The sequence below is a fragment of the Oncorhynchus mykiss genome, chromosome 26 (assembly GCF_057628025.1).
Source record: "Oncorhynchus mykiss isolate SJ-2025 chromosome 26, ASM5762802v1, whole genome shotgun sequence".
NCBI lineage: Eukaryota > Metazoa > Chordata > Actinopteri > Salmoniformes > Salmonidae > Oncorhynchus > Oncorhynchus mykiss.
The window spans coordinates 51,567,355-51,594,837 of NC_143047.1; the positions used below are offsets into that span (position 1 = coordinate 51,567,355).

The window sequence follows — 27,483 nt, forward strand, 5'->3', positions numbered from 1 at the left end:
TTAATCTATAATTTATTTTACGACAAGGCTTGAAAAGGATTTGCCAGTAGATTATTGATTCGTGACGATGGCCGCTTGTCTATCTTGCTAGCTAAGATTTTGAAAGTCCAATTCAAGCTGCTGTAGATATGACGTGATTTGATGTCATTTTATTTGCGGCCAATGACTTTGAGCCTTCTTGGATGGGCACTTCTAATATAAATCAATGGCAACACCCAAGGGGCTTGAATTTTCAAGCTCTCGCTCTGTAGATTTTGCGCTGACATAGTGTCACATAGTGACAGAAGTGAGCCAATCACGGCGCAACTAGAGTACATTACTAACCCCAGTATTTTCCACTGGCTGCCCCTCCACCGCAGAAAGCACTAAGCTAGGCTGAAACCCCTGCATTTTGGAGATGCCTTCCTCAAGAAAGCAACCATGTTTGTATGCGGCTTTATTAGCTAAAATATATATATTTTTACATTGTTTGCAAACTGATATGTGACATGTATTTATGTAAAAAATAACATGAAAAACATATATTTTTTTGCTAAACAGGTGGGTCTCAAAACAGGTGGGGCTCACCTGCCCTGAATGACAGGCCACCACTGGCCTGTCATTCATATTATTTCAATTGACTGATTTCCTTATATGAACTGTTACTCCGTAAATTGGTTTAAATTGTTGCGTTTATATTTTTGTAAATAATTGTAAAAAATGTCATAATTATTAATTTACCAAGTATACAGGATGGAACTTTTATTCTGACGGATTTCAAAAAAATCCGCGACCCGGAAGTAGTTAGTTTTTGTTGCCTGTTTCACGGCGGTGTAAATAAACAATGCAGTTTGTTTGGCCGAAGAAGGTCTGACTGAAACATTCTGCTGTCATCGAGGCGCAGGACTGAAATCTGCTTCAAGCCGAATAGAGATTTCATTACTTTTGGAGTGGAGTGAGTCGGTGAGTTTGCTACATGATAATGATAATGCTAACTAGCATTATCATTAGCTAGACGAATGTCAGAAGGCCGCTAGCGTATTACCAATGCAAAGACGTTTGGATCGGGGTGTTGTTCTCCTTGGAGCGAAGGTCGAACACAAGCAAACTTCAGATTTACTGTTGGCATTAGCAACAAGTGATAGTTATCATTGAGCCAGCTGATCAACTAACGTTAGCTAAAGTTCGCTAGCTAACTGTAGCTTGTTTGAAAGACAGTACGAAAGTTAGCTGTGGTACCTAGTACCTAAGTCTGCATGCTTGCTAATGTGATCCTCCAGGCCTGTTGTGTTCTGATCCTCCGGGCCTGTTGTGTTCTGATCCTCCAGGCCTGTTGTGTTGTGATCCTCCTGGCCTGTTGTGTTCTGATCCTCCGGGCCTGTTGTGTTCTGATCCTCCGGGCCTGTTGTGTTCTGATCCTCCGGGCCTGTTGTGTTCTGATCCTCCGGGCCTGTTGTGTTCTGATCCTCCGGGCCTGTTGTGTTCTAATCCTCCAGGCCTGTTGTGTTGTGATCCTCCTGGCCTGTTGTGTTGTGATCCTCCTGGCCTGTTGTGTTGTGATCCTCCTGGCCTGTTGTGTTGTGATCCTCCTGGCCTGTTGTGTTGTGATCCTCCTGGCCTGTTGTGTTCTGATCCTCCAGGCCTGTTGTGTTCTGATCCTCCAGGCCTGTTGTGTTCTGATCCTCCAGGCCTGTTGTGTTGTGATCCTCCTGGCCTGTTGTGTTCTGATCCTCCTGGCCTGTTGTGTTCTGATTCTCCAGGTTCCTCCAAGCCATGCACTGCAGCTGTGTATGGAGCTCCAGGGCTCTGTCCCCTGCCCTGCTCCCTAGGCTGCTGTCCCATGCAGGATGCTGGGCTCCGGGGACCAGGCCTAGGGGTATCTGGAGCTCCCCTCGGAGACTGGCCTCGGCTGTAGAGACCACGCAGCCCATCCCCCTGCCCAGCCAAGCCCGGGTGGTGATCTGTGGAGGGGGCATCGTAGGGACGTCTGTGGCCTATCACCTGGCCAAGCTGGGCTGGACTGAGATAGTACTATTGGAGCAGGGAAGGTAGGAGAGGCTAAATTATGTGGTCTGTTTACAAGAGGGGGGTGCATGTTTCCAGAACACTTTATCTGTGGGTAGGTGGACAATATATCATGATTTCATGAGTTCATTGTTTTACTGGGCTTGTCAGGGGATGGGAGACCAACACAGTGAAAACATGGACTAGCCTACGAGACCTTATGTAATCAATGATAACATCTAGAAATCACAAGGAACCATGGTCTTATGTCTCATTACTCACCCTGCTGGGTTGTGGTCCTCTGTGTGTGTGATCTACTGTGTGGTCCTCTGTGTGTGTGATCTACTGTGTGGTCCACTGTGTGTGTGTGTGATCTACTGTGTGGTCCTCTGTGTGTGTGATCTACTGTGTGGTCCTCTGTGTGTGTGATCTACTGTGTGGTCCACTGTGTGTGTGTGATCTACTGTGTGGTCCTCTGTGTGTGTAATCTACTGTGTGGTCCACTGTGTGTGTGTGTGATCTACTGTGTGGTCCTCTGTGTGTGTGATCTACTGTGTGGTCCTCTGTGTGTGTGATCTACTGTGTGGTCCTCTGTGTGTGTTAGACGGTGGGGAAAGTAGATGGCATTTCTTACAGTTATAGGATCTACTGTCTGTATAATTGCGGATCATAGAATCCCATAATGAATCCCTATGAATTATTGTGATCTCATGGGCCTTGTAAGGATTGGGCATCTCGTCTGTATTATGCATGACCTTTTAATGAGCCATTAACACAACCAGTCATGATGTTTTCATCTGATCTAACAACCTTGTGTAAATATTTATAAAATACAGGCAAATCACGTTTTTCACTGCACTGAGCCTTTAAATAGTGGTGAAATAGCTTTTCTTGGCATCTTTGTTTTAGTTATTGTGATAGGCTCACGGTTTACCTGGTACGGCGTACCCCCACTATTTAGTGAACCGCCTTACTTTCACCCCTAGTGTTATAGGCTGAGTGCTGGTACCACCAGGCTGGGTGTTAGGCTGCATGCTGTTACCACCAGGCTGAGTGTTAGGCAGCATGGCTGGGTGTTAGGCTGTGTGCTGGTACCACCAGGCTGGGTGTTAGGCTGTGTGCTGGTACCACCAGGCTGGGTGTTAGGCTGGGTGCTGGTACCACCAGGCTGGGTGTTAGGCTGGGTGTTAGGCTGGGTGCTGGTACCACCAGGCTGGGTGTTAGGCTGGGTGTTAGGCTGGGTGCTGGTACCACCAGGCTGGGTGTTAGGCTGGGTGTTAGGCTGGGTGCTGGTACCACCAGGCTGAGTGTTAGGCTGGGTGCTGGCACCACCAGGCTGGGTGTTAGGCTGGGTGTTAGGCTGGGTGTTAGGCTGGGTGTTAGGCTGGGTGCTGGCACCACCAGACTGGGTGTTAGGCTGGGTGCTGGTACCAACAGGCTGGGTGTTAGGCTGGGTGTTAGGCTGGGTGCTGGTACCACCAGGCTGGGTGTTAGGCTGGGTGCTGGTACCACCAGGCTGGGTGTTAGGCTGGGTGCTGGCACCACTAGGCTGGGTGTTAGGCTGGGTGTTAGGCTGGGTGCTGGCACCACCAGGCTGGGTGTTAGGCTGGGTGTTAGGCTGTGTGCTGGCACCACCAGGCTGGGTGTTAGGCTGGGTGTTAGGCTGGGTGCTGGTACCACCAGGCTGGGTGTTAGGCTGGGTGATGGTACCACCAGGCTGGGTGTTAGGCTGGGTGCTGGTACCACCAGGCTGGGTGTTAGGCTGGGTGTTAGGCTGGGTGCTGGTACCACCAGGCTGGGTGTTAGGCTGGGTGTTAGGCTGGGTGCTGGTACCACCAGGCTGAGTGTTAGGCTGGGTGCTGGCACTACCAGGCTGGGTGTTAGGCTGGGTGCTGGCACCACCAGGCCGGGTGTTAGGCTGGGTGCTGGTACCAACAGGCTGGGTGTTAGGCTGGGTGTTAGGCTGGGTACAGCTAACCATGTTGTTGTCATTTCTCTGTGTGCTAGGCTAGGTGCTGTACCTAACCATGTTGTTGTCATCTCTCTGTGTGCTAGGCTAGGTACAGCTAACCATGTTGTTGTCATCTCTCCGTGTGCTAGTCTGGGTGCTGTACCTAACCATGTTGTCCTCATCTCTCTGTGTGCTAGGTTAGGTGCTGGCACCACCAGGCTGTGTGCTGGGATCGTCAGCGTGGCCAAGCCCATCTCTATTGAGTGTAAAATGGCTGACTACTCCAACTCCCTGTATGAACACCTGGAGGAGGAGACTGGGGTCAAGACAGGTGGGATGGACTTCTACACTATGACTAGCCTGAGTTCCACTCCATTTGTACTAACATGCCTACAGTATGACTCTAGCCTGAGTTCCGCTCCATTTGTACTAACATTCCTACAGTATGACTCTAGCCTGAGTTCCGCTCCATTTGTACTAACTCCTTATCAGTGAATGTCTCTGGAAGCTGGTTAGTTTGCCTCTCCTGCTCGCTGTAGTACAGTTCCAGTCTGTTTCAACGTACCTCAATGGGTTTATGAACATGTCTTTGCTGTGTGGTCTGTCTTCTGATTGTGTTTTAGCCAGTTGTTTTGGTTGTTGAATCAATTATTATATATTATCTATGAGGTCATGTGACTGGCTGTATCCTACCAGTGCTTCCCCCTCCTCCTCTCACATGCTGTTTCAGTTTGTGTTTCAACACAGATTTACCAGTGGTATTTAGTCTTGTATAAACACATATTTACCAGTGGTATTTAGTGTTGTTTAAACACAGATTTACCAGTGGTATTTAGTCTTGTGGAACAACATATTTCCAGTGGTATTTAGTCTTGTGGAACAACATATTTACCAGTGGTATTTAGTCTTGTGGAACAACAGATTTACCAGTGGTATTTAGTCTTGTGGAACAACAGATTTACCAGTGGTATTTAGTCTTGTGGAACAACAGATTTACCAGTGGTATTTAGTCTTGTATAAACACAGATTTACCAGTGGTATTTAGTCTTGTGGAACAACAGATTTACCAGTGGTATTTAGTCTTGTATAAACACAGATTTACCAGTGGTATTTAGTCTTGTATAAACACAGATTTACCAGTGGTATTTAGTCTTGTGGAACAACAGATTTACCAGTGGTATTTAGTCTTGTGGAACAACAGATTTACCAGTGGTATTTAGTCTTGTATGAACAACAGACTTACCAGTGGTATTTAGTCTTGTATAAAGACAGATTTACCAGTGGTATTTAGTCTTGTATAAACACAGATTTACCAGTGGTATTTAGTCTTGTATAAACACAGATTTACCAGTGGTATTTAGTCTTGTGGAACAACAGATTTACCAGTGGTATTTAGTCTTGTGGAACAACAGATTTACCAGTGGTATTTAGTCTTGTGGAACAACAGATTTACCAGTGGTATTTAGTCTTGTGGAACAACAGATTTACCAGTGGTATTTAGTCTTGTAGAACAACATATTTACCAGTGGTGTTTAGTCTTGTGGAACAACAGATTTACCAGTGGTATTTAGTCTTGTGCCAACATCCAGACAGTATGGCAGGGCGTTGCCTTGTGTGGTTTAACACGAGATGACTCATGACTTGGCAGTCCTGATGTGTGTGTGTGTGTGTTTGTTCCAGGTTACGTGAAAACAGGCTCTCTATGTCTGGCCCAGAATCAGGACCGTTTCCTCTCCCTGAAGCGCCTGGCATCCAGGCTGAAGTAAGTCCCTCCCTAACCGCCTTTCTCTTCCCTCCCTAACCTGACCCTGCCTCTCCTCTGGTCTGAATTATAGCTCAGTACTCTCTCCTCTGGTCTGAATTATAGCTCAGTATTCTCTCTCTGGTCCAGTCTCTCCCTGACCCTCTCCTTTGGTCTGAATTATAGCTCAGTACTCTCTCTCTGGTCCAGTCTCTCCCTGACCCTCTCCTCTGGTCTGAATTATAGCTCAGTACTCTCTCTGGTCCAGTCTCTCCCTGACCCTCTCCTCTGGTCTGAATTATAGCTCAGTACTCTCTCTTGTCCAGTCTCTCCCTGACCCTCTCCTCTGGTCTGAATTATAGCTCAGTATTCTCTCTGGTCCAGTCTCTCCCTGACCCTCTCCTCTGGTCTGAATTATAGCTCAGTATTCTCTCTGGTCCAGTCTCTCCCTGACCCTCTCCTCTGGTCTGAATTATAGCTCAGTACTCTCTCTGGTCCAGTCTCTCAATGACCCTCTCCTCTGGTCTGAATTATAGCTCAGTACTCTCTCTGATCCAGTCTCTCCCTGACCCTCTCCTCTGGTCTGAATTATAGCTCAGTACTCTCTCTGTTCCAGTCTCTCCCTGACCCTCTCCGCTGGTCTGAATTATAGCTCAGTACTCTCTCTGTTCCAGTCTCTCCCTGACCCTCTCCTCTGGTCTGAATTATAGCTCAGTACTCTCTCTGGTCCAGTCTCTCCCTGACCCTCTCCTCTGGTCTGAATTATAGCTCAGTACTCTCTCTGGTCCAGTCTCTCCCTGACCCTCTCCTCTGGTCTGAATTATAGCTCAGTCCTCTCTCTGGTCCAGTCTCTCCCTAACCTCTCTCCTCCTCCCTCTCTCCTCCTCCCTCTCTCCTCCCTTCCTCCTCTCCTCCCTCCCTCCCTCTCTCTCCTCCTCCTCTCTCTCCTCTCTCCTCTCTCTCCTCCTTCCTCAGTGTGATGGGGATCCCCTGTAACGTGATCAAACCCAAAGAGGTGTCCAAGCTCCACCCCCTGGTGAATATTCATGACCTGGTGGGGGCGCTCCACCTGCCGGGGGATGCCGTGGTGTCACCGCCTGACGTCAACCACGCCCTCGCCACGGCAGCAGCCGGACACGGTGAGACAGTAAAACCAAGGATGGACTATTGTTCGGCTTGCAAACCAAAAATTCCCAGGTTTTCCAGAAATCCTGATTGGATGATTCCAGATTTCCTGCTTGTTCCATCCTGATTTGGGGGAATTTTCCAACTGGGATTTCTGGAAAAACTGAATTTTAGGAAAAATCCTGCAAGCCTATCTGTAGTGGAGGTTTCAATAGAAAGTTACAACCATGTGGTTTCGCCATCAGTTAGAATGAAGCCAGAAAGCAAAGCTTCTGGAGGGAAGGGCCAAGGTGTGGCCTGCCAAGGTGTGGCCTGCCAAGGTGTGGCCTGCCAAGGTGTGGCCTGCCATGGTGTGGCCTGCCAAGGTGTGGCCTGCCAAGGGCCAAGGTGTGTTCTGCCAAGGTGTGGCCTGCCAAGGTGTGGCCTGCCAAGGTGTGGCCTGCCAAGGTGTGGCCTGCCAAGGGGCCAAGGTAAGGCCTGCCAATCAGAGTGAGGTAGTCGGTGCCCAGGGGGCATCTCTTTGGCTAATTTGACATCATGCTACTCCAATCAAACGAACGATGAACTATTGATAGTGTTTGTCATGTTTGATCACATTGTACCTTTCTACATGAATACATGTACATTTGAAGTTGGAAGTTACACTTAGGTTGGAGTCATTAAAACTCGTTTTTCAACCACTCCACAAATATCTTGTTAACAAACTATAGTTTTGGCAAGTCGGTTAGGACATCTACTTTATGCATGACACAAATACATTTTCCAACAATTGTTTTCAGACAGATTATTTCACTTACAGTGAATTATATCACAATTCCAGTGGGTCAGAAGTTTATATACACTAAATTGACTGCCTTTAAAACAGCTTGGAAAATTCCAGAAAATGATGTCAAGGCTTTAGAAGCTTCTGATAGGCTAATTGACATCATTTGAGTCAATTGGAGGTGTACCTGTGGATGTATTTCAAGGCCTACCTTCAAACTCAGTGCCTCTTTGCTTGACATCATGGGAAAATCAAAAGAAATCAGCCAAGACCTCAGACAAAATAATTGTAGACCTCCACAAGTCTGGTTCATCCTTGGGAGCAATTTCCAAATGCCTGAAGGAACCACATTCATCTGTACAAACAACAGTACGCGAGTATATATCCTATATCGACATAACCTGGAAGGAAGAGGCCGCTCAGCAAGGAAGAGGCCGCTCAGCAAGGAAGAGGCCGCTCAGCAAGGAAGAGTCCGCTCAGCAAGGAAGAGGCCGCTCAGCAAGGAAGAGGCCGCTCAGCAAGGAAGAGGCCGCTCAGCAAGGAAGAGGCCGCTCAGCAAGGAAGAGGCCGCTCAGCAAGGAAGAGGCCGCTCAGCAAGGAAGAAGCCGCTCAGCAAGGAAGAGGCCGCTCAGCAAGGAAGAAGCCGCTCAGCAAGGAAGAGGCCGCTCAGCAAGGAAGAGGCCGCTCAGCAAGGAAGAGGCCGCTCAGCAAGGAAGAGGCCGCTCAGCAAGGAAGAAGCCGCTCAGCAAGGAAGAAGCCGCTCAGCAAGGAAGAAGCCGCTCAGCAAGGAAGAAGCCACTGCTCCAAAACCGCTATAAAAAAGCCAGACTACGGTTTGTAACTGCACATGGGAACAAAGATTGTACTTTTTGGAGAAATGTCCTCTGGTCTGATGAAACAAAAATAGAACTGTTTGGCCATAATGACCATCGTAATGTTTGGAGGAAAAAGGGGGAGGCTTGCAAGCCGAAGAAGACCATCCCAACCGTGAAGCACGGGGCTGGCAGCATCATGCTTTGCTGCAGGAGGGACTGGTGCACTTAGCAAACTAGATGGCATCATGAGGATGGAAAATTATGTGGATATATTGAATCAACATCTCAAGACATCAGTCAGGAAGTTAAAGCTTGGTCACAAATGGGTCTTCCAAATGGACAATGACTCCAAGCATACTTCCAAAGTTGTGGCAAAATGGCTTAAGGACAACAAAGTCGAGGTATTGGAGTGGCCATCACAAAGCCCTGACCTCAATCCTATAGAAAATTTGTGGATAGAACTGAAAAAGTGTGTGCGGGCATGGAGGCCTACAAACCTGACTCAGTTACACCAGCTCTGTCAGGAGGAATGGGACAAAATTCACCCAACTTATTGTGGGAAGCTTGTGGAAGGCTACCCGAAACGTTTGACCCAAGTTAAACAATTTAAAGGCAACGCTACCAAATACTAATTGAGTGTATCTAAACATCTGACCCACTGGGAATATGATGAAAGAAATAAAAGCTGAAATAAATCATACTCTCTACTATTATTCTGACATTTCACATTCGTAAAATAAGGTGGTGATCCTAACTGACCTAAGACAGGGAATTTATACTAGGATCAAATGTCAGGAATGGACATTTGGAAAAACTGAGTTTAAATGCATTTGGTTACGGTGAATGTAAACTTCTGACTTCAACAGTTAACCATGTTCTGATCTCCAGGAAACCAGATCCATGAGCTCACCACAGTTAACCATGTTCTGATCTCCAGGAAACCAGATCCATGAGGCACCACAGTTAACCATGTTCTGATCTCCAGGAAACCAGATCCATGAGGCACCACAGTTAACCATGTTCTTGATCTCCAGGAGTCCAGATCCATGAGCTCACCACAGTTAACCATGTTCTGATCTCCAGGAGTCCAGATCCATGAGCTCACCACAGTTAACCATGTTCTGATCTCCAGGAGTCCAGATCCATGAGGCACCACAGTTAACCATGTTCTGATCTCCAGGAGTCCAGATCCATGAGCTCACCACAGTTAACCATGTTCTGATCTCCAGGAGTCCAGATCCATGAGGCACCACAGTTAACCATGTTCTGATCTCCAGGAGTCCAGATCCATGAGCGCACCACAGTTAACCATGTGATGATGGAGAAGGGACATGTGACAGCGGTGGAGACGGACAGAGGAGCCATCGAGTGTGAATACTTTGTCAACTGTGCAGGACAGGTGAACCTCTATCCATTGTGTGTGTGTGTGTGTGTGTGTGTGTGTGTGTGTGTGTGTGACTGTAAATGACATGGCGTCTCTCCCTCCACTAGTCTTTAGACAGTTAACAGCTAGACAGCTCTCTTCAGCCCAACTGATCTGTAAGGTTTCAGAACGCGTTATGAATGATAGGATGGGTCCTATTTAGTGCACTAGAATAAGGAACCATTTGGGACACAGTCATGCTGTATATGAAGTGTTGTAACTGGCTGTCTCTGAGGTTTCTAATCTAAATACTCTCTGGGTGTAGGAGCTGGGCCAGTGAAGTGTTGTATCTAGCTGTCTCTGAGGGAGCTGGACCAGTGAAGTGTTGTAATCTAGCTGTCTCTGAGGGAGCTGGGCCAGTGAAGTGTTGTATCTAGCTGTCTCTGAGGGAGCTGGACCAGTGAAGTGTTGTAATCTAGCTGTCTCTGAGGGAGCTGGACCAGTGAAGTGTTGTAATCTAGCTGTCTCTGAGGGAGCTGGACCAGTGAAGTGTTGTATCTAGCTGTCTCTGAGGGAGCTGGGCCAGTGAAGTGTTGTAATCTAGCTGTCTCTGAGGGAGCTGGGCCAGTGAAGTGTTGTATCTAGCTGTCTCTGAGGGAGCTGGACCAGTGAAGTGTTGTAATCTAGCTGTCTCTGAGGGAGCTGGACCAGTGAAGTGTTGTAATCTAGCTGTCTCTGAGGGAGCTGGACCAGTGAAGTGTTGTATCTAGCTGTCTCTGAGGGAGCTGGACCAGTGAAGTGTTGTAATCTAGCTGTCTCTGAGGGAGCTGGGCCAGTGAAGTGTTGTAATCTAGCTGTCTCTGAGGGAGCTGGACCAGTGAAGTGTTGTAATCTAGCTGTCTCTGAGGGAGCTGGACCAGTGAAGTGTTGTATCTAGCTGTCTCTGAGAGAGCTGGGCCAGGCCAGTGAAACCAGGGTGTCTGTTCCTCTAAAAGTGTTCATATAATAGGGGGTTATGAATGCTATATGATATGTTATAACTGTCCTATGTATGTTCTACAGTGGGCGTATGAGCTGGGCCAGGCCAGTGAGACCAAGGTGTCTGTTCCTCTCCATGGATGTGAACACTTCTACCTGCTCTCCAAACCTCTACCAGAGCCTCTACAGCCCAGCACCCCAGGTGAGACTACCTCCTCTCAGAGCCTCTACAGCCCAGAACCCCAGGTGAGTCCACCTCCTCTACAGCCCAGAACCCCAGGTGAGACTACCTCTTCTACAGCCCAGAACCCCAAGTGAGACTACCTCCTCTACAGCCCAGAACCCCAGGTGAGACTACCTCTTCTACAGCCCAGAACCCCAGGTGAGACTACCTCTTCTACAGCCCAGAACCCCAAGTGAGACTACCTCCTCTACAGCCCAGAACCCCAGGTGAGACTCCCTCCTCTACAGCCAAGAACCCCAGGTGAGACTACCTCCTCTACAGCCCAGAACCCCAGGTGAGACTCCCTCCTCTACAGCCCAGAACCCCAGGTGAGACTACCTCCTATCAGAGCCTCTACAGTCCAGAACCCCAGGTGAGACTACCTCCTCTACAGCCCAGAACCCCAGGTGAGACTACCTCCTATCAGAGCCTCTACAGTCCAGAACCCCAGGTGAGACTCCCTCCTCTACAGCCCAGAACCCCAGGTGAGACTACCTCCTATCAGAGCCTCTACAGTCCAGAACCCCAGGTGAGACTACCTCCTATCAGAGCCTCTACAGTCCAGAACCCCAGGTGAGACTACCTCCTTTACAGCCCAGATACAAATAATCCACGTATGGTTTCTTCAAGGAGTTAGAGCTGGTACCGCTCAGTCCAGAAGGAGTTAGAGCTGGTACCGCTCAGTCCAGAAGGAGTTAGAGCTGGTACCGCTCAGTCCAGATGAGCACGGCCTTATTTCTATTACAGCGTATTGGATAACTGTCATTCATATTCACCCAGTTCAATGTAACAGTGATTGGTTTAGGTTACTGTCATTCATATTCATCCAGTTCAATGTGACAGGTTTAGGTTACTGTCATTCATATTCACCCAGTTCAATGTAACAGTGACAGGTTTAGGTTACTGTCATTCATATTCACCCAGTTCAATGTAACAGTGACAGGTTTAGGTTACTGTCATTCATATTCACCCAGTTCAATGTAACAGTGACAGGTTTAGGTTACTGTCATTCATATTCACGCAGTTCAATGTAACAGTGACAGGTTTAGGTTACTGTCATTCATATTCACCCAGTTCAATGTAACATCCATAGGTTGGAGAACGTCCTCCGGAAGTTGTCGTAATTACTGTGTAAGTCTATGGAAGGGGGTGAGAACCATGAGCCTCCTAGGTTTTGTTTTGAAGTCGATGTGCTCAGAGGAGGACGGAAACTAGCTGTCCTCCGGCTACACTATGGTGCTGCTGAGGCTACTGTGACCTTCATTGCAAAACGGTGTGTTTTAATCAATGATTTGGTAACATGCAAATCTTTTTGTTGTGTAGTTTTATCTAAATGGGATAACCTTTTTAATGTTTTACTATTTACATGTTTATGAAATTCACTGAGGAGGATGGTCCTCCCCTTCCTCCTCTGAGGAGCCTCCGCTGGCCTGAACTCTGTCCTGTCTGGTGGTTAGGGTCAGGGTTAGACTGTGTTGTAACTGTGTGTCTCTGTGTGTTCTCTCTAGTGGTGATGGATATGGACGGGAGGATCTATGTGAGAGCGTGGCAGGGAGGGGTCCTGTCTGGTGGATTTGAGAAGAACCCTAAACCCATCTTCACCGAGGGACGTAACCAGCTGGAGATCCAGACCATGCAGGAGGACTGGGACCACTTCGGTAAGAGATGGGGTGATTTTTCTATAATGGCACCCTGTTCTGTTTATGTTGCCACGGCTACTGTAAAACATGGAGTCCATTTAGTTTTGTTTTCCATAGCGACTTTGTGCTGTGAGTGCATACATTTTAAAATGGGTTGTCCCCAGTGGGAATCAAACCCATGATGTTGGCACACACTCTTACCAACTGAGACAGTATGGTTTGTCCCCAGTGGGAATCAAACCCATGATGTTGGCGCCACACTCTCACCAACTGAGACAGTATGGGTTGTCCCCAGTGGGAATCGAACCCATGATGTTGGCACCACACTCTTACCAACTGAGACAGTATGGGTTGGCCCCAGTGGGAATCGAACCCATGATGTTGGCACACACTCTTACCAACTGAGACAGTATGGGTTGTCCCCAGTGGGAATCGAACCCATGATGTTGGCGCACACTCTCACCAACTGAGACAGTATGGGTTGTCCCCAGTGGGAATCGAACCCATGATTTTGGCACACACTCTTACCAACTGAGACAGTATGGGTTGTCCCCAGTGGGAATCGAACTCATGATGTTGGCACACACTCTTACCAACTGAGATAGTATGGGTTGTCCCCAGTGGGAATCGAACCCATGATGTTGGCACACACTCTTACCAACTGAGACAGTATGGGTTGTCCCCAGTGGGAATCGAACCCATGATGTTGGCACACACTCTTACCAACTGAGACAGTATGGGTTGGCCCCAGTGGGAATCGAACCCATACTGGTTATATACTGTGTTTATGTGAGGTGGTTATATACCATAATAACTGACCGGTCCATAGTGTCTCTACCTAACCCCCTCTCTTACCCCCTCTCTTACCCCCTCCCTCCCCCTGTAGAACCCATGCTGTCAGCCCTGTTGAGGAGGATGCCAGAACTAGAGGTGTGTGAGATCCAGCAGCTGGTCAACTGTCCTGAGTCGTTCACCCCAGACATGCGCTGTCTGATGGGGGAGACACCGGGGGTGCACGGCTACTTCGTCCTGGCTGGAATGAACGCCTCTGGCCTGGCCTTCGCTGGCGGAGCAGGAAAGTAAGGATAGGACATTTCCAGTACATCTACTTTAGGGTTGAACGTGAGAACGACAGGACATTTCCAGTACATCTACTTTAGGGTTGAGAGTGAGAACGACAGGACATTTCCAGTACATCTACTTTAGGGTTGAACGTGAGAACGACAGGACATTTCCAGTACATCTACTTTAGGGTTGAGAGTGAGAACAACAGGACATTTCCAGTACATCTACTTTAGGGTTGAACGTGAGAACAACAGGACATTTCCAGTACATCTACTTTAGGGTTGAGAGTGAGAACGACAGGACATTTCCAGTACATCTACTTTAGGGTTGAGAGTGAGAACAACAGGACATTTCCAGTACATCTACTTTAGGGTTGAGAGTGAGAACAACAGGACATTTCCAGTACATCTACTTTAGGGTTGAACGTGAGAACGACAGGACATTTCCAGTACATCTACTTTAGGGTTGAACGTGAGAACGACAGGACATTTCCAGTACATCTACTTTAGGGTTGAGAGTGAGAACGACAGGACATTTCCAGTACATCTACTTTAGGGTTGAACGTGAGAACTACAGGACATTTCCAGTACATCTATGATGGCAAGCAAACAAAACATGAACATTTAAGGACTGAATTTGTTGATGAAAACAGTCCTGATGTTACAACCAACCTAATATTAGTCTGGTTCATGTTCTCCCCATGGAGTATGGTAGACTGAGTATGGTAGACTGAGTATGGTAGACTGAGTATGGTAGACTGAGTATGGTAGACTGAGTATGGTAGACTGAGTATGGTAGACTGAGTATGGTAGACTGAGTATGGTGGACTGAGTATGGTGGACTGAGTATGGTGGACTGAGTATGGTAGACTGAGTATGGTAGACTGAGTATGGTAGACGGAGTATGGTAGACGGAGTATGCCAAATGCGGGTAGATTTTGGCGTGCAAGACGTCTTTCAGGTCTCCATGGTGTCGGGTGGTCAGGTCTCCACGGTGTCGGGTGGTCAGGTCTCCACGGTGTCGGATGGTCAGGTCTCCACGGTGTCGGATGGTCAGGTCTCCACGGTGTCGGATGGTCAGGTCTCCACGGTGTCGGGTGGTCAGGTCTCCACGGTGTCGGATGGTCAGGTCTCCACGGTGTCGGGTGGTCAGGTCTCCACGGTGTCGGGTGGTCAGGTCTCCACGGTGTCGGGTGGTCAGGTCTCCACGGTGTCGGGTGGTCAGGTCTCCACGGTGTCGGGTGGTCAGGTCTCCACGGTGTCGGGTGGTCAGGTCTCCACGGTGTCGGGTGGTCAGGTCTCCACAGTGTGAGCTGTCGGGTGCTCAGGTCTCCGCAGTGTGAGCTGGCGGGTGCTCAGGTCTCCATAGTGTGAGCTGGCGGGTGCTCAGGTCACCACAGCGTGAGCTGGCGGGTGGTCAGGTCACCACAGCGTGAGCTGGCGGGTGCTCAGGTCTCCACAGCGTGAGCTGGCGGGTGCTCAGGTCTCCACAGCGTGAGCTGGCGGGTGCTCAGGTCTCCACAGTGTTGGGTGCTCAGGTCTCCACAGCGTGAGCTGGCGGGTGCTCAGGTCTCCACAGCTTGAGCTGGCGGGTGCTCAGGTCTCCACAGTGTCGGGTGCTCAGGTCTCCACAGTGTCGGGTGCTCAGGTCTCCACAGTGTCGGGTGCTCAGGTCTCCACAGTGTCGGGTGCTCAGGTCTCCACAGTGTCGGGTGCTCAGGTCTCCACAGTGTCGAGTGGTCAGGTCTCCACAGTGTCGGGTGGTCAGGTCTCCACAGTGTCGGGTGCTCAGGTCTCCACAGTGTCGAGTGGTCAGGTCTCCACAGTGTCGGGTGGTCAGGTCTCCACGGTGCGATCTGGCAGGTGTCAGGTCTCCACGGTGTCGGGTGGTCAGGTCTCCACGGTGTCGGGTGGTCAGGTCTCCACGGTGTCGGGTGGTCAGGTCTCCACGGTGTCGGGTGGTCAGGTCTCCACGGTGTCGGGTGGTGTTAATAATGGGATTTATACGTTTAATGAATGATTAGAATATTCCACCCTGAAACCATATGATTGTATGAAATTGATTAGAATCATGAGATTATTCTAATGATGTGTGTGGGTTTAGTCAGTAGAATTATATAGGAGTGTAGTTTTTAGTCAGAATTAGGGTATAACAATATATCTGTACAATATGTCTTATAGTATCTTAAAACCAGACTGTCTGAGCCAGATTCGGTGCCGACCTTGGCTGGGGGCCACAGAGTACCTCCCAGGGTCTCCCTATCTTGAGGGAGGATGGGGAGTGATTCTCACGGACTCCCCTTATGTTTGTGGGCTGGGTAGCAGGACAGTGTGTGCGTAGGATACCTAATGTTTGTGGGCTGGGTAGCAGGACAGTGTGTGTGTAGTATACCTAATGTTTGTGGGCTGGGTAGCAGGACAGTGTGTGTGTGTGTGTAGGATACCTAATGTTTGTGGGCTGGGTAGCAGGACAGTGTGTGTGTGTAGGATACCTAATGTTTGTGGGCTGGGTAGCAGGACAGTGTGTGTGTGTAGGATACCTAATCTTTGTCGGCTGGGTAGCAGGTCAGTGTGTGTGTAGGATACCTAATGTTTGTGGGCTGGGTAGCAGGACAGTGTGTGTGTAGGATACCTAATGTTTGTGGGCTGGGTAGCAGGACAGTGTGTGTGTAGGATACCTAATGGTTGTCGGCTGGGTAGCTGGACAGTGTTTGTGTGTAGGATACCTAATGTTTGTGGGCTGGGTAGCAGGACAGTGTGTGTGTAGGATACCTCATGTTTGTGGGCTGGGTAGCAGGACAGTGTGTGTGTGTAGGATACCTAATCTTTGTCGGCTGGGTAGCAGGACAGTGTGTGTGTAGGATACCTAATGTTTGTGGGCTGGGTAGCAGGACAGTGTGTGTGTAGGATACCTAATGTTTGTGGGCTGGGTAGCAGGACAGTGTGTGTGTAGGATACCTAATGTTTGTGGGCTGGGTAGCAGGACAGTGTGTGTGTAGGATACCTAATGTTTGTGGGCTGGGTAGCAGGACAGTGTGTGTGTAGGATACCTAATGTTTGTGGGCTGGGTAGCAGGACAGTGTGTGTGTAGGATACCTAATGTTTGTGGGCTGGGTAGCAGGACAGTGTGTGTGTAGGATACCTAATGTTTGTGGGCTGGGTAGCAGGACAGTGTGTGTGTAGGATACCTAATGTTTGTGGGCTGGGTAGCAGGACAGTGTGTGTGTAGGATACCTAATGTTTGTGGGCTGGGTAGCAGGACAGTGTGTGTGTAGGATACCTAATGTTTGTGGGCTGGGTAGCAGGACAGTGTGTGTGTAGGATACCTAATGTTTGTGGGCTGGGTAGCAGGACAGTGTGTGTGTAGTATACCTAATGTTTGTGGGCTGGGTAGCAGGACAGTGTGTGTGTGTGTTTGTAGGATACCTAATGTTTGTGGGCTGGGTAGCAGGACAGTGTGTGTGTAGGATACCTAATGTTTGTGGGCTGGGTAGCAGGACAGTGTGTGTGTAGGATACCTAATGTTTGTGGGCTGGGTAGCAGGACAGTGTGTGTGTAGGATACCTAATGTTTGTGGGCTGGGTAGCAGGACAGTGTGTGTGTAGGATACCTAATGTTTGTGTGAAAGTATGTGCTTAAGGAGCCAGTATTAAATGAATGGTTTTGAACAACAGACCAGCGCCCTCGTGAAGAAACCTTTTTGACTATTTTAATTTCATTTCAACCCGTATCTTACAAATTCGGGGTTGCAGACTGAGTAGTATAATTTAATTGGGTTATGAACCTTGAGAACATAATTCGTGTCGGGTGGTCAGGTCTCCACAGTGTCGGGTGGTCAGGTCTCCACGGTGCGAGCTGGCCGGTGTCAGGTCTCCACGGTGTCGGGTAGTCAGGTCTCCACGGTGTCGGGTGGTCAGGTCTCCACGGTGTCGGGTGGTCAGGTCTCCACGTTGTCGGTTGGTCGGGTCTCCACGGTGTCGGGTGGTCAGGTCTCCACGGTGTCGGGTGGTCAGGTCTCCACGGTGTCGGGTGGTCAGGTCTCCACGGTGTCGGGTGGTCAAGTCTCCACGGTGTCGGGTGGTCAGGTCTCCACGGTGTCTGGTGGTCAGGTCTCCACTGTGTCGGGTGGTCAGGTCTCCACAGTGTCGGATGGTCAGGTCTCCACAGCGTGAGCTGGCGGGTGGTCAGGTCTCCACAGCGTGAGCTTGCGGGTGCTCAGGTCTCCACAGTGTGAGCTGGCGGGGGCTCAGGTCTCCACAGCGTGAGCTGGCGGGTGCTCAGGTCTCCACAGTGTCGGGTGCTCAGGTCTCCACAGTGTCGGGTGCTCAGGTCTCCACAGTGTGAGCTGGCGGGTGCTCAGGTCTCCACAGTGTGAGCTGGCGGGTGCTCAGGTCTCCACAGTGTCGGGTGCTCAGGTCTCCACAGTGTGAGCTGGCGGGTGCTCAGGTCTCCACAGTGTGAGCTGGCGGGTGCTCAGGTCTGGTCTGGTCAGTTTTCAAAGTATCTGACGTTTTGTTTAGTAGTTGGTGGATGAACCTCATTATGTTTGAATCCTATGTAGCCTATTCTACTTCCTGCTGCGACACTGGGCTGTGTGAAAGATTGTTTTAGAAGCGCTGTGCACAGGCATAAAAATTGGTCTAATTTACCTGAAACCAAGTTTAGTAAAGGGGGAATCTGTCCTTGTGTTTCTTGGCTATTTACATTGTTTTGTTCACAAGACAGAAAACCAACCTTCGATTGAGGTTCAACCACCAGGGAAGAGGGAACACCTCTGGTTCACGTAGTATCGTAACAACACCAGAAAACACAGAAAACCAACCTGTGATTGAGGTTCAACCACCAGGGAAGAGGGAACACCTCTGGTTCACGTAGTATCGTAACAACACCAGAAAACACAGAAAATCAACCTATGATTGAGGTTCAGCCACCAGGGAAGAGGGAACACCTCTGGTTCACGTAGTATCGCGACCACCCTAATCTGGGTCACGTCGTATCACGACCACCCTAATCTGTGTCACGTCGTATCGCGACCACCCTAATCTGGGTCACGTCGTATCGCGACCACCCTAATCTGGCTCACGTCGTATCGTGACAACACTAATCTGGCTCACGTCGTATCGTGACAACACTAATCTGGCTCACGTCGTATCGTAACAACTCTAATCTGGGTCACGTAGTATCGCGACCACCCTAATCTGGGTCACGTCGTATCGCGACCACCCTAATCTGGGTCACGTCGTATCGCGACCACCCTAATCTGGGTCACGTCGTATCGCGACCACCCTAATCTGGGTCACGTCGTATCGCGACCACCCTAATCTGGGTCACGTCGTATCGCGACCACCCTAATCTGGGTCACGTCGTATCGTGACAACCCTAATCTGGTTCATGTAGTATCGTGACCACACTAATCTGGTTCATGTAGTATCGTAACAACACCAATCTGGGTCACGTCGTATCGCGACCACCCTAATCTGGGTCACGTCGTATCGCGACCACCCTAATCTGGATCACGTCGTATCGTGACAACCCTAATCTGGTTCATGTAGTATCGTGACCACCCTAATCTGGTTCATGTAGGAGTGGAGTAATGTTTGATGATTGACTTACATACTTATCACTCCACTGTCCTGTCTGTCAGGATTAGAGGTTACGACTGTCCTGTCTGTCAGGGTTAGAGGTTACAGCTGTCCTGTCTGTCAGGGTTAGAGGTTACAGCTGTCCTGTCTGTCAGGGTTAGAGGTTACGACTGTCCTGTCTGTCAGGGTTAGAGGTTACGGCTGTCCTGTCTGTCAGGGTTAGAGGTTACAGCTGTCCTGTCTGTCAGGGTTAGAGGTTACGGCTGTCCTGTCTGTCAGGGTTAGAGGTTACGGCTGTCCTGTCTGTCAGGGTTAGAGGTTACGGCTGTCCTGTCTGTCAGGGTTAGAGGTTACGGCTGTCCTGTCTGTCAGGGTTAGAGGTTACGGCTGTCCTGTCTGTCAGGGTTAGAGGTTACGGCTGTCCTGTCTGTCAGGGTTAGAGGTTACGGCTGTCCTGTCTGTCAGGGTTAGAGGTTACGACTGTCCTGTCTGTCAGGGTTAGAGTTTACGACTGTCCTGTCTGTCAGGGTTAGAGGTTACGATTGTCCTGTCTGTCAGGGTTAGAGGTTACGACTGTCCTGTCTGTGGTTAGAGGTTACAGTGCAGGGTTAGTGTATAGTGGTGGGCTAAATGAACTGGATCAAAGCAGTGTGTTCTGTCGTCAGGTACCTGGCAGAGTGGATGACGTATGGTTACCCCATGACTAACGTCTGTCCTGTCTGTCAGGGTTAGAGGTTACGACTGTCCTGTCTGTGGTTAGAGGTTACAGTGCAGGGTTAGTGTATAGTGGTGGGCTAAATGAACTGGATCAAAGCAGTGTGTTCTGTCGTCAGGTACCTGGCAGAGTGGATGACGTATGGTTACCCCATGACTAACGTCTGTCCTGTCTGTCAGGGTTAGAGGTTACGACTGTCCTGTCTGTGGTTAGAGGTTACAGTGCAGGGTTAGTGTATAGTGGTGGGCTAAATGAACTGGATCAAAGCAGTGTGTTCTGTCGTCAGGTACCTGGCAGAGTGGATGACGTATGGTTACCCCATGACTAACGTCTGTCCTGTCTGTCAGGGTTAGAGGTTAGAGGTTACAGTGCAGGGTTAGTGTATAGTGGTGGGCTAAATGAACTGGATCAAAGCAGTGTGTTCTGTCGTCAGGTACCTGGCAGAGTGGATGACGTATGGTTACCCCACGGCTAACGTCTGTCCTGTCTGTCAGGGTTAGAGGTTAGAGGTTACAGTGCAGGGTTAGTGTATAGTGGTGGGCTAAATGAACTGGATCAAAGCAGTGTGTTCTGTCGTCAGGTACCTGGCAGAGTGGATGACGTATGGTTACCCCATGACTAACGTCTGTCCTGTCTGTCAGGGTTAGAGGTTACGACTGTCCTGTCTGTGGTTAGAGGTTACAGTGCAGGGTTAGTGTATAGTGGTGGGCTAAATGAACTGGATCAAAGCAGTGTGTTCTGTCGTCAGGTACCTGGCAGAGTGGATGACGTATGGTTACCCCATGACTAACGTCTGTCCTGTCTGTCAGGGTTAGAGGTTACGACTGTCCTGTCTGTGGTTAGAGGTTACAGTGCAGGGTTAGTGTATAGTGGTGGGCTAAATGAACTGGATCAAAGCAGTGTGTTCTGTCGTCAGGTACCTGGCAGAGTGGATGACGTATGGTTACCCCATGACTAACGTCTGTCCTGTCTGTCAGGGTTAGAGGTTACGACTGTCCTGTCTGTGGTTAGAGGTTACAGTGCAGGGTTAGTGTATAGTGGTGGGCTAAATGAACTGGATCAAAGCAGTGTGTTCTGTCGTCAGGTACCTGGCAGAGTGGATGACGTATGGTTACCCCATGACTAACGTCTGTCCTGTCTGTCAGGGTTAGAGGTTACGACTGTCCTGTCTGTGGTTAGAGGTTACAGTGCAGGGTTAGTGTATAGTGGTGGGCTAAATGAACTGGATCAAAGCAGTGTGTTCTGTCGTCAGGTACCTGGCAGAGTGGATGACGTATGGTTACCCCATGACTAACGTCTGTCCTGTCTGTCAGGGTTAGAGGTTACGACTGTCCTGTCTGTGGTTAGAGGTTACAGTGCAGGGTTAGTGTATAGTGGTGGGCTAAATGAACTGGATCAAAGCAGTGTGTTCTGTCGTCAGGTACCTGGCAGAGTGGATGACGTATGGTTACCCCATGACTAACGTCTGTCCTGTCTGTCAGGGTTAGAGGTTACGACTGTCCTGTCTGTGGTTAGAGGTTACAGTGCAGGGTTAGTGTATAGTGGTGGGCTAAATGAACTGGATCAAAGCAGTGTGTTCTGTCGTCAGGTACCTGGCAGAGTGGATGACGTATGGTTACCCCATGACTAACGTCTGTCCTGTCTGTCAGGGTTAGAGGTTACGACTGTCCTGTCTGTGGTTAGAGGTTACAGTGCAGGGTTAGTGTATAGTGGTGGGCTAAATGAACTGGATCAAAGCAGTGTGTTCTGTCGTCAGGTACCTGGCAGAGTGGATGACGTATGGTTACCCCATGACTAACGTCTGTCCTGTCTGTCAGGGTTAGAGGTTAGAGGTTACAGTGCAGGGTTAGTGTATAGTGGTGGGCTAAATGAACTTGATCAAAGCAGTGTGTTCTGTCGTCAGGTACCTGGCAGAGTGGATGACGTATGGTTACCCCACGGCTAACGTCTGTCCTGTCTGTCAGGGTTAGAGGTTAGAGGTTACAGTGCAGGGTTAGTGTATAGTGGTGGGCTAAATGAACTGGATCAAAGCAGTGTGTTCTGTCGTCAGGTACCTGGCAGAGTGGATGACGTATGGTTACCCCATGGCTAACGTCTGTCCTGTCTGTCAGGGTTAGAGGTTACGACTGTCCTGTCTGTGGTTAGAGGTTACAGTGCAGGGTTAGTGTATAGTGGTGGGCTAAATGAACTGGATCAAAGCAGTGTGTTCTGTCGTCAGGTACCTGGCAGAGTGGATGACGTATGGTTACCCCATGACTAACGTCTGTCCTGTCTGTCAGGGTTAGAGGTTTGAGGTTACAGTGCAGGGTTAGTGTATAGTGGTGGGCTAAATGAACTGGATCAAAGCGGTGTGTTCTGTCGTCAGGTACCTGGCAGAGTGGATGACGTATGGTTACCCCATGACTAACGTCTGTCCTGTCTGTCAGGGTTAGAGGTTACGACTGTCCTGTCTGTGGTTAGAGGTTACAGTGCAGGGTTAGTGTATAGTGGTGGGCTAAATGAACTGGATCAAAGCAGTGTGTTCTGTCGTCAGGTACCTGGCAGAGTGGATGACGTATGGTTACCCCATGACTAACGTCTGTCCTGTCTGTCAGGGTTAGAGGTTACGACTGTCCTGTCTGTGGTTAGAGGTTACAGTGCAGGGTTAGTGTATAGTGGTGGGCTAAATGAACTGGATCAAAGCAGTGTGTTCTGTCGTCAGGTACCTGGCAGAGTGGATGACGTATGGTTACCCCATGACTAACGTCTGTCCTGTCTGTCAGGGTTAGAGGTTACGACTGTCCTGTCTGTGGTTAGAGGTTACAGTGCAGGGTTAGTGTATAGTGGTGGGCTAAATGAACTGGATCAAAGCAGTGTGTTCTGTCGTCAGGTACCTGGCAGAGTGGATGACGTATGGTTACCCCATGACTAACGTCTGTCCTGTCTGTCAGGGTTAGAGGTTAGAGGTTACAGTGCAGGGTTAGTGTATAGTGGTGGGCTAAATGAACTTGATCAAAGCAGTGTGTTCTGTCGTCAGGTACCTGGCAGAGTGGATGACGTATGGTTACCCCACGGCTAACGTCTGTCCTGTCTGTCAGGGTTAGAGGTTAGAGGTTACAGTGCAGGGTTAGTGTATAGTGGTGGGCTAAATGAACTGGATCAAAGCAGTGTGTTCTGTCGTCAGGTACCTGGCAGAGTGGATGACGTATGGTTACCCCATGGCTAACGTCTGTCCTGTCTGTCAGGGTTAGAGGTTACGACTGTCCTGTCTGTGGTTAGAGGTTACAGTGCAGGGTTAGTGTATAGTGGTGGGCTAAATGAACTGGATCAAAGCAGTGTGTTCTGTCGTCAGGTACCTGGCAGAGTGGATGACGTATGGTTACCCCATGGCTAACGTCTGTCCTGTCTGTCAGGGTTAGAGGTTACGACTGTCCTGTCTGTGGTTAGAGGTTACAGTGCAGGGTTAGTGTATAGTGGTGGGCTAAATGAACTGGATCAAAGCAGTGTGTTCTGTCGTCAGGTACCTGGCAGAGTGGATGACGTATGGTTACCCCATGACTAACGTCTGTCCTGTCTGTCAGGGTTAGAGGTTACGACTGTCCTGTCTGTGGTTAGAGGTTACAGTGCAGGGTTAGTGTATAGTGGTGGGCTAAATGAACTGGATCAAAGCAGTGTGTTCTGTCGTCAGGTACCTGGCAGAGTGGATGACGTATGGTTACCCCACGGCTAACGTCTGTCCTGTCTGTCAGGGTTAGAGGTTAGAGGTTACAGTGCAGGGTTAGTGTATAGTGGTGGGCTAAATGAACTGGATCAAAGCAGTGTGTTCTGTCGTCAGGTACCTGGCAGAGTGGATGACGTATGGTTACCCCACGGCTAACGTCTGTCCTGTCTGTCAGGGTTAGAGGTTAGAGGTTACAGTGCAGGGTTAGTGTATAGTGGTGGGCTAAATGAACTGGATCAAAGCAGTGTGTTCTGTCGTCAGGTACCTGGCAGAGTGGATGACGTATGGTTACCCCACGGCTAACGTCTGTCCTGTCTGTCAGGGTTAGAGGTTAGAGGTTACAGTGCAGGGTTAGTGTATAGTGGTGGGCTAAATGAACTGGATCAAAGCAGTGTGTTCTGTCGTCAGGTACCTGGCAGAGTGGATGACGTATGGTTACCCCACGGCTAACGTCTGTCCTGTCTGTCAGGGTTAGAAGTTAGAGGTTACAGTGCAGGGTTAGTGTATAGTGGTGGGCTAAATGAACTGGATCAAAGCAGTGTGTTCTGTCGTCAGGTACCTGGCAGAGTGGATGACGTATGGTTACCCCACGGCTAACGTCTGGCCGCTGGACATCAAACGCTTCGGCAACCTTCAGAGCAGCCGAACCTTCCTCCGACACAGGGTCATGGAGGTCATGCGTGAGTCCTGACCAGAGCAAACACAATCACACTCCCTGTTAGTAATGTCTGCCTGACTGTCCCTCTCTCTGCCTGACTGTCCCTCTCTCTGCCTGACTGTCCCTCTCTCTGCCTGACTGTCCCTCTCTCTGCCTGACTGTCCCTCTCTCTGCCTGACTGTCCCTCTCTCTGCCTGACTGTCCCTCTCTCTGCCTGACTGTCCCTGTCTCTGCCTGACTGTCCCTGTCTCTGCCTGACTGTCCCTGTCTCTGCCTGACTGTCCCTGTCTCTGCCTGACTGTCCCTGTCTCTGCCTGACTGTCCCTCTCTCTGCCTGACTGTCCCTCTCTCTGCCTGACTGTCCCTCTCTCTGCCTGACTGTCCCTCTCTCTCTGTGTCTGACTGACTGTCCCTCTCTCTGTGTCTGCCTGACTGTCCCTCTCTCTCTGTGTCTGCCTGACTGTCCCTCTCTCTCTGTGTCTGCCTGACTGTCCCTCTCTCTCTGTGTCTGCCTGACTGTCCCTCTCTCTCTGTGTCTGTCCTGCTTTCTCTGTGTCTGTCCTGCTCTCTCTGTGTCTGCCTGTCTGTTCTGCCCTCTCTCTCTGTGTCTGACTGACTGTCCCTCTCTCTCTGTGTCTGACTGTCTGTCCTGCTCTCTTTCTCTGTGTCTGACTGACTGTTCTGCTCTCTCTCTCTCTCTTTTTTTCTTTCTTTCTTCTCTCTCGGTTTCTGTCTTTCTGTCTCTCTCTCTCTTGGTTTCTGACTGTCTGTCTCTCACCAGCCCTGCTGTATAACCTAAAGGTTCCTCGTTGGGACTTCCAGACGGGCCGGCAGCTGAGGACTTCTCCCCTGTACGACCGTCTGGACACACAGGGAGCCAGATGGATGGAGAAACACGGCTTTGAGAGGGCCAAGTACTTCATCCCTGCAGGGAAGGGTGAGGCAGACCACACACACCCCACCCCACACACACACACCCCACCTCACCCCACACACCACAATTTCCCAATGCTTCTGTCAATCAGAGCTAAACCATGTTCCTCTGTTCTCAGACCTGCTGTATTTTAGCTCTGTGTCTGTCTGTTTAGTTAAACAGTTCTATCATCTGTTCTCAGACCTGTGTCTGTCTGTTTAGTTAAACAGTTCTATCATCTGTTCTCAGACCTGTGTCTGTCTGTTAGTTAAACAATTCTATCATCTGTTCTCAGACCTGCTGTCCCTGGATGCCAGTAAGACGTTCTATAAGCCTGACTGGTTTGACATCGTGGGGGCGGAGGTGAAATGCTGCAAGGAGGCCGTCTGTGTCATCGACATGTCCTCCTTCACCAAGTTTGAGCTCACTGTGAGTGACCCCTGGAAAGGAGAGGGAAGGGAGAGGAGGGGAAGTGAGGTATCAACTTCCTCCTATGATGGAAGCTGTAGGTGGCTGACCCCTGAAAAGGAGAGGAGGGGAAGTGAGGTATCAACTTCCTCCTATGATGGAAGCTGTAGGTGGCTGACCCCTGGAAAGGAGAGGGAAGGGAGAGGAGGGGAAGTGAGGTATCAACTTCCTCCCATGATGGAAGCTGTAGGTGGCTGACCCCTGGAAAGGAGAGGGAGAGGAGGGGAAGTGAGGTATCAATTTCCTCCTATGATGGAAGCTGTAGGTGGCTGACCCCTGAAAAGGAGAGGGAGAGGAGGGGAAGTGAGGTATCAACTTCCTCCTATGATGGAAGCTGTAGGTGGCTGACCCCTGAAAAGGAGAGGGAGAGGAGGGGAAGTGAGGTATCAACTTCCTCCTATGATGGAAGCTGTAGGTGGCTGACCCCTGAAAAGGAGAGGGAGAGGAGGGGAAGTGAGGTATCATCTGACCCCTGGAAAGGAGAGGGAGAGGAGGGGAAGTGAGGTATCATCTGACCCCTGAAAAGGAGAGGGAGAGGAGGGGAAGTGAGGTATCAACTTCCTCCTATGATGGAAGCTCTAGGTGGCTGACCCCTGAAAAGGAGAGGGAGAGGAGGGGAAGTGAAGTATCAACTTCCTCCTATGATGGAAGCTGTAAGTGGCTGACCCCTGAAAAGGAGAGGGAGAGGAGGGGAAGTGGGGTATCATCTGACCCCTGGAAAGGAGAGGGAGAGGAGGGGAAGTGAGGTATCAACTTCCTCCTATGATGGAAGCTCTAGGTGGCTGACCCCTGAAAAGGAGAGGGAGAGGAGGGGAAGTGAGGTATCAACTTCCTCCTATGATGGAAGCTGTAGGTGGCTGACCCCTGAAAAGGAGAGGGAGAGGAGGGGAAGTGAGGTATCAACTTCCTCCTATGATGGAAGCTCTAGGTGGCTGACCCCTGAAAAGGAGAGGGAGAGGAGGGGAAGTGAGGTATCAACTTCCTCCTATGATGGAAGCTGTAGGTGGCTGACCCCTGAAAAGGAGAGGGAGAGGAGGGGAAGTGAGGTATCAACTTCCTCCTATGATGGAAGCTGTAGGTAGTTGACCCCTGAAAAGGAGAGGGAGAGGAGGGGAAGTGGGGTATCATCTGACCCCTGGAAAGGAGAGGGAGAGGAGGGGAAGTGGGGTATCATCTGACCCCTGGAAAGGAGAGGGAGAGGAGGGGAAGTGAGGTATCATCTGACCCCTGGACCCACAGAATGAAATAGAAAAAGGAATGTTATCTCTATGGCTGGACCACCCTCGGTCACAGCTATAATGTGAATTACATTATCTCTATGGCTGGACCACCCTCGGTCACAGCTATAATGTGAATTACATTATCTCTATGGCTGGACCACCCTCGGTCACAGCTATAATGTGAATTACATTATCTCTATGGCTGGACCACCCTCGGTCACAGCTATAATGTGAATTACATTATCTCTATGGCTGGACCACCCTCGGTCACAGCTATAATGTGAATTACATGATCTCTATGGCTGGACCACCCTCGGTCACAGCTATAATGTGAATTACATGATCTCTATGGCTGGACCACCCTCGGTCTCAGCTATAATGTGAATTACATTATCTCTATGGCTGGACCACCCTCGGTCACAGCTATAATGTGAATGACATTATCTCTATGGCTGGATCACCCTCGGTCACAGCTATAATGTGAATGACATTATCTCGATGGCTGGACCACCCTCGGTCACAGCTATAATGTGAATGACATTATCTCTATGGCTGGACCACCCTAGGTCACAGCTATAATG

At 49.7% G+C, this 27,483-nt stretch overlaps 1 protein-coding gene across 1 annotated transcript in view; it reads left to right on the forward strand.

The window, feature by feature from the left end:
* Positions 1-773: 773 nt before the first annotated feature.
* pdpr (pyruvate dehydrogenase phosphatase regulatory subunit) overlaps positions 774-27,483 on the forward strand; it is a 38,479-nt gene continuing 11,769 nt past the window's right edge. The window contains exons 1-12 of the mRNA XM_036964280.2: positions 774-942; positions 1,740-2,027; positions 4,132-4,265; positions 5,615-5,696; positions 6,651-6,814; positions 9,656-9,777; positions 10,804-10,921; positions 12,451-12,600; positions 13,469-13,661; positions 24,199-24,323; positions 25,083-25,238; positions 25,510-25,643. Of these exons, the coding sequence (XP_036820175.1) occupies positions 1,753-2,027; positions 4,132-4,265; positions 5,615-5,696; positions 6,651-6,814; positions 9,656-9,777; positions 10,804-10,921; positions 12,451-12,600; positions 13,469-13,661; positions 24,199-24,323; positions 25,083-25,238; positions 25,510-25,643 (1,653 nt within the window). The 5' untranslated portion in view covers positions 774-942; positions 1,740-1,752. The remainder of the gene's footprint in view (positions 943-1,739; positions 2,028-4,131; positions 4,266-5,614; positions 5,697-6,650; positions 6,815-9,655; positions 9,778-10,803; positions 10,922-12,450; positions 12,601-13,468; positions 13,662-24,198; positions 24,324-25,082; positions 25,239-25,509; positions 25,644-27,483) is intronic.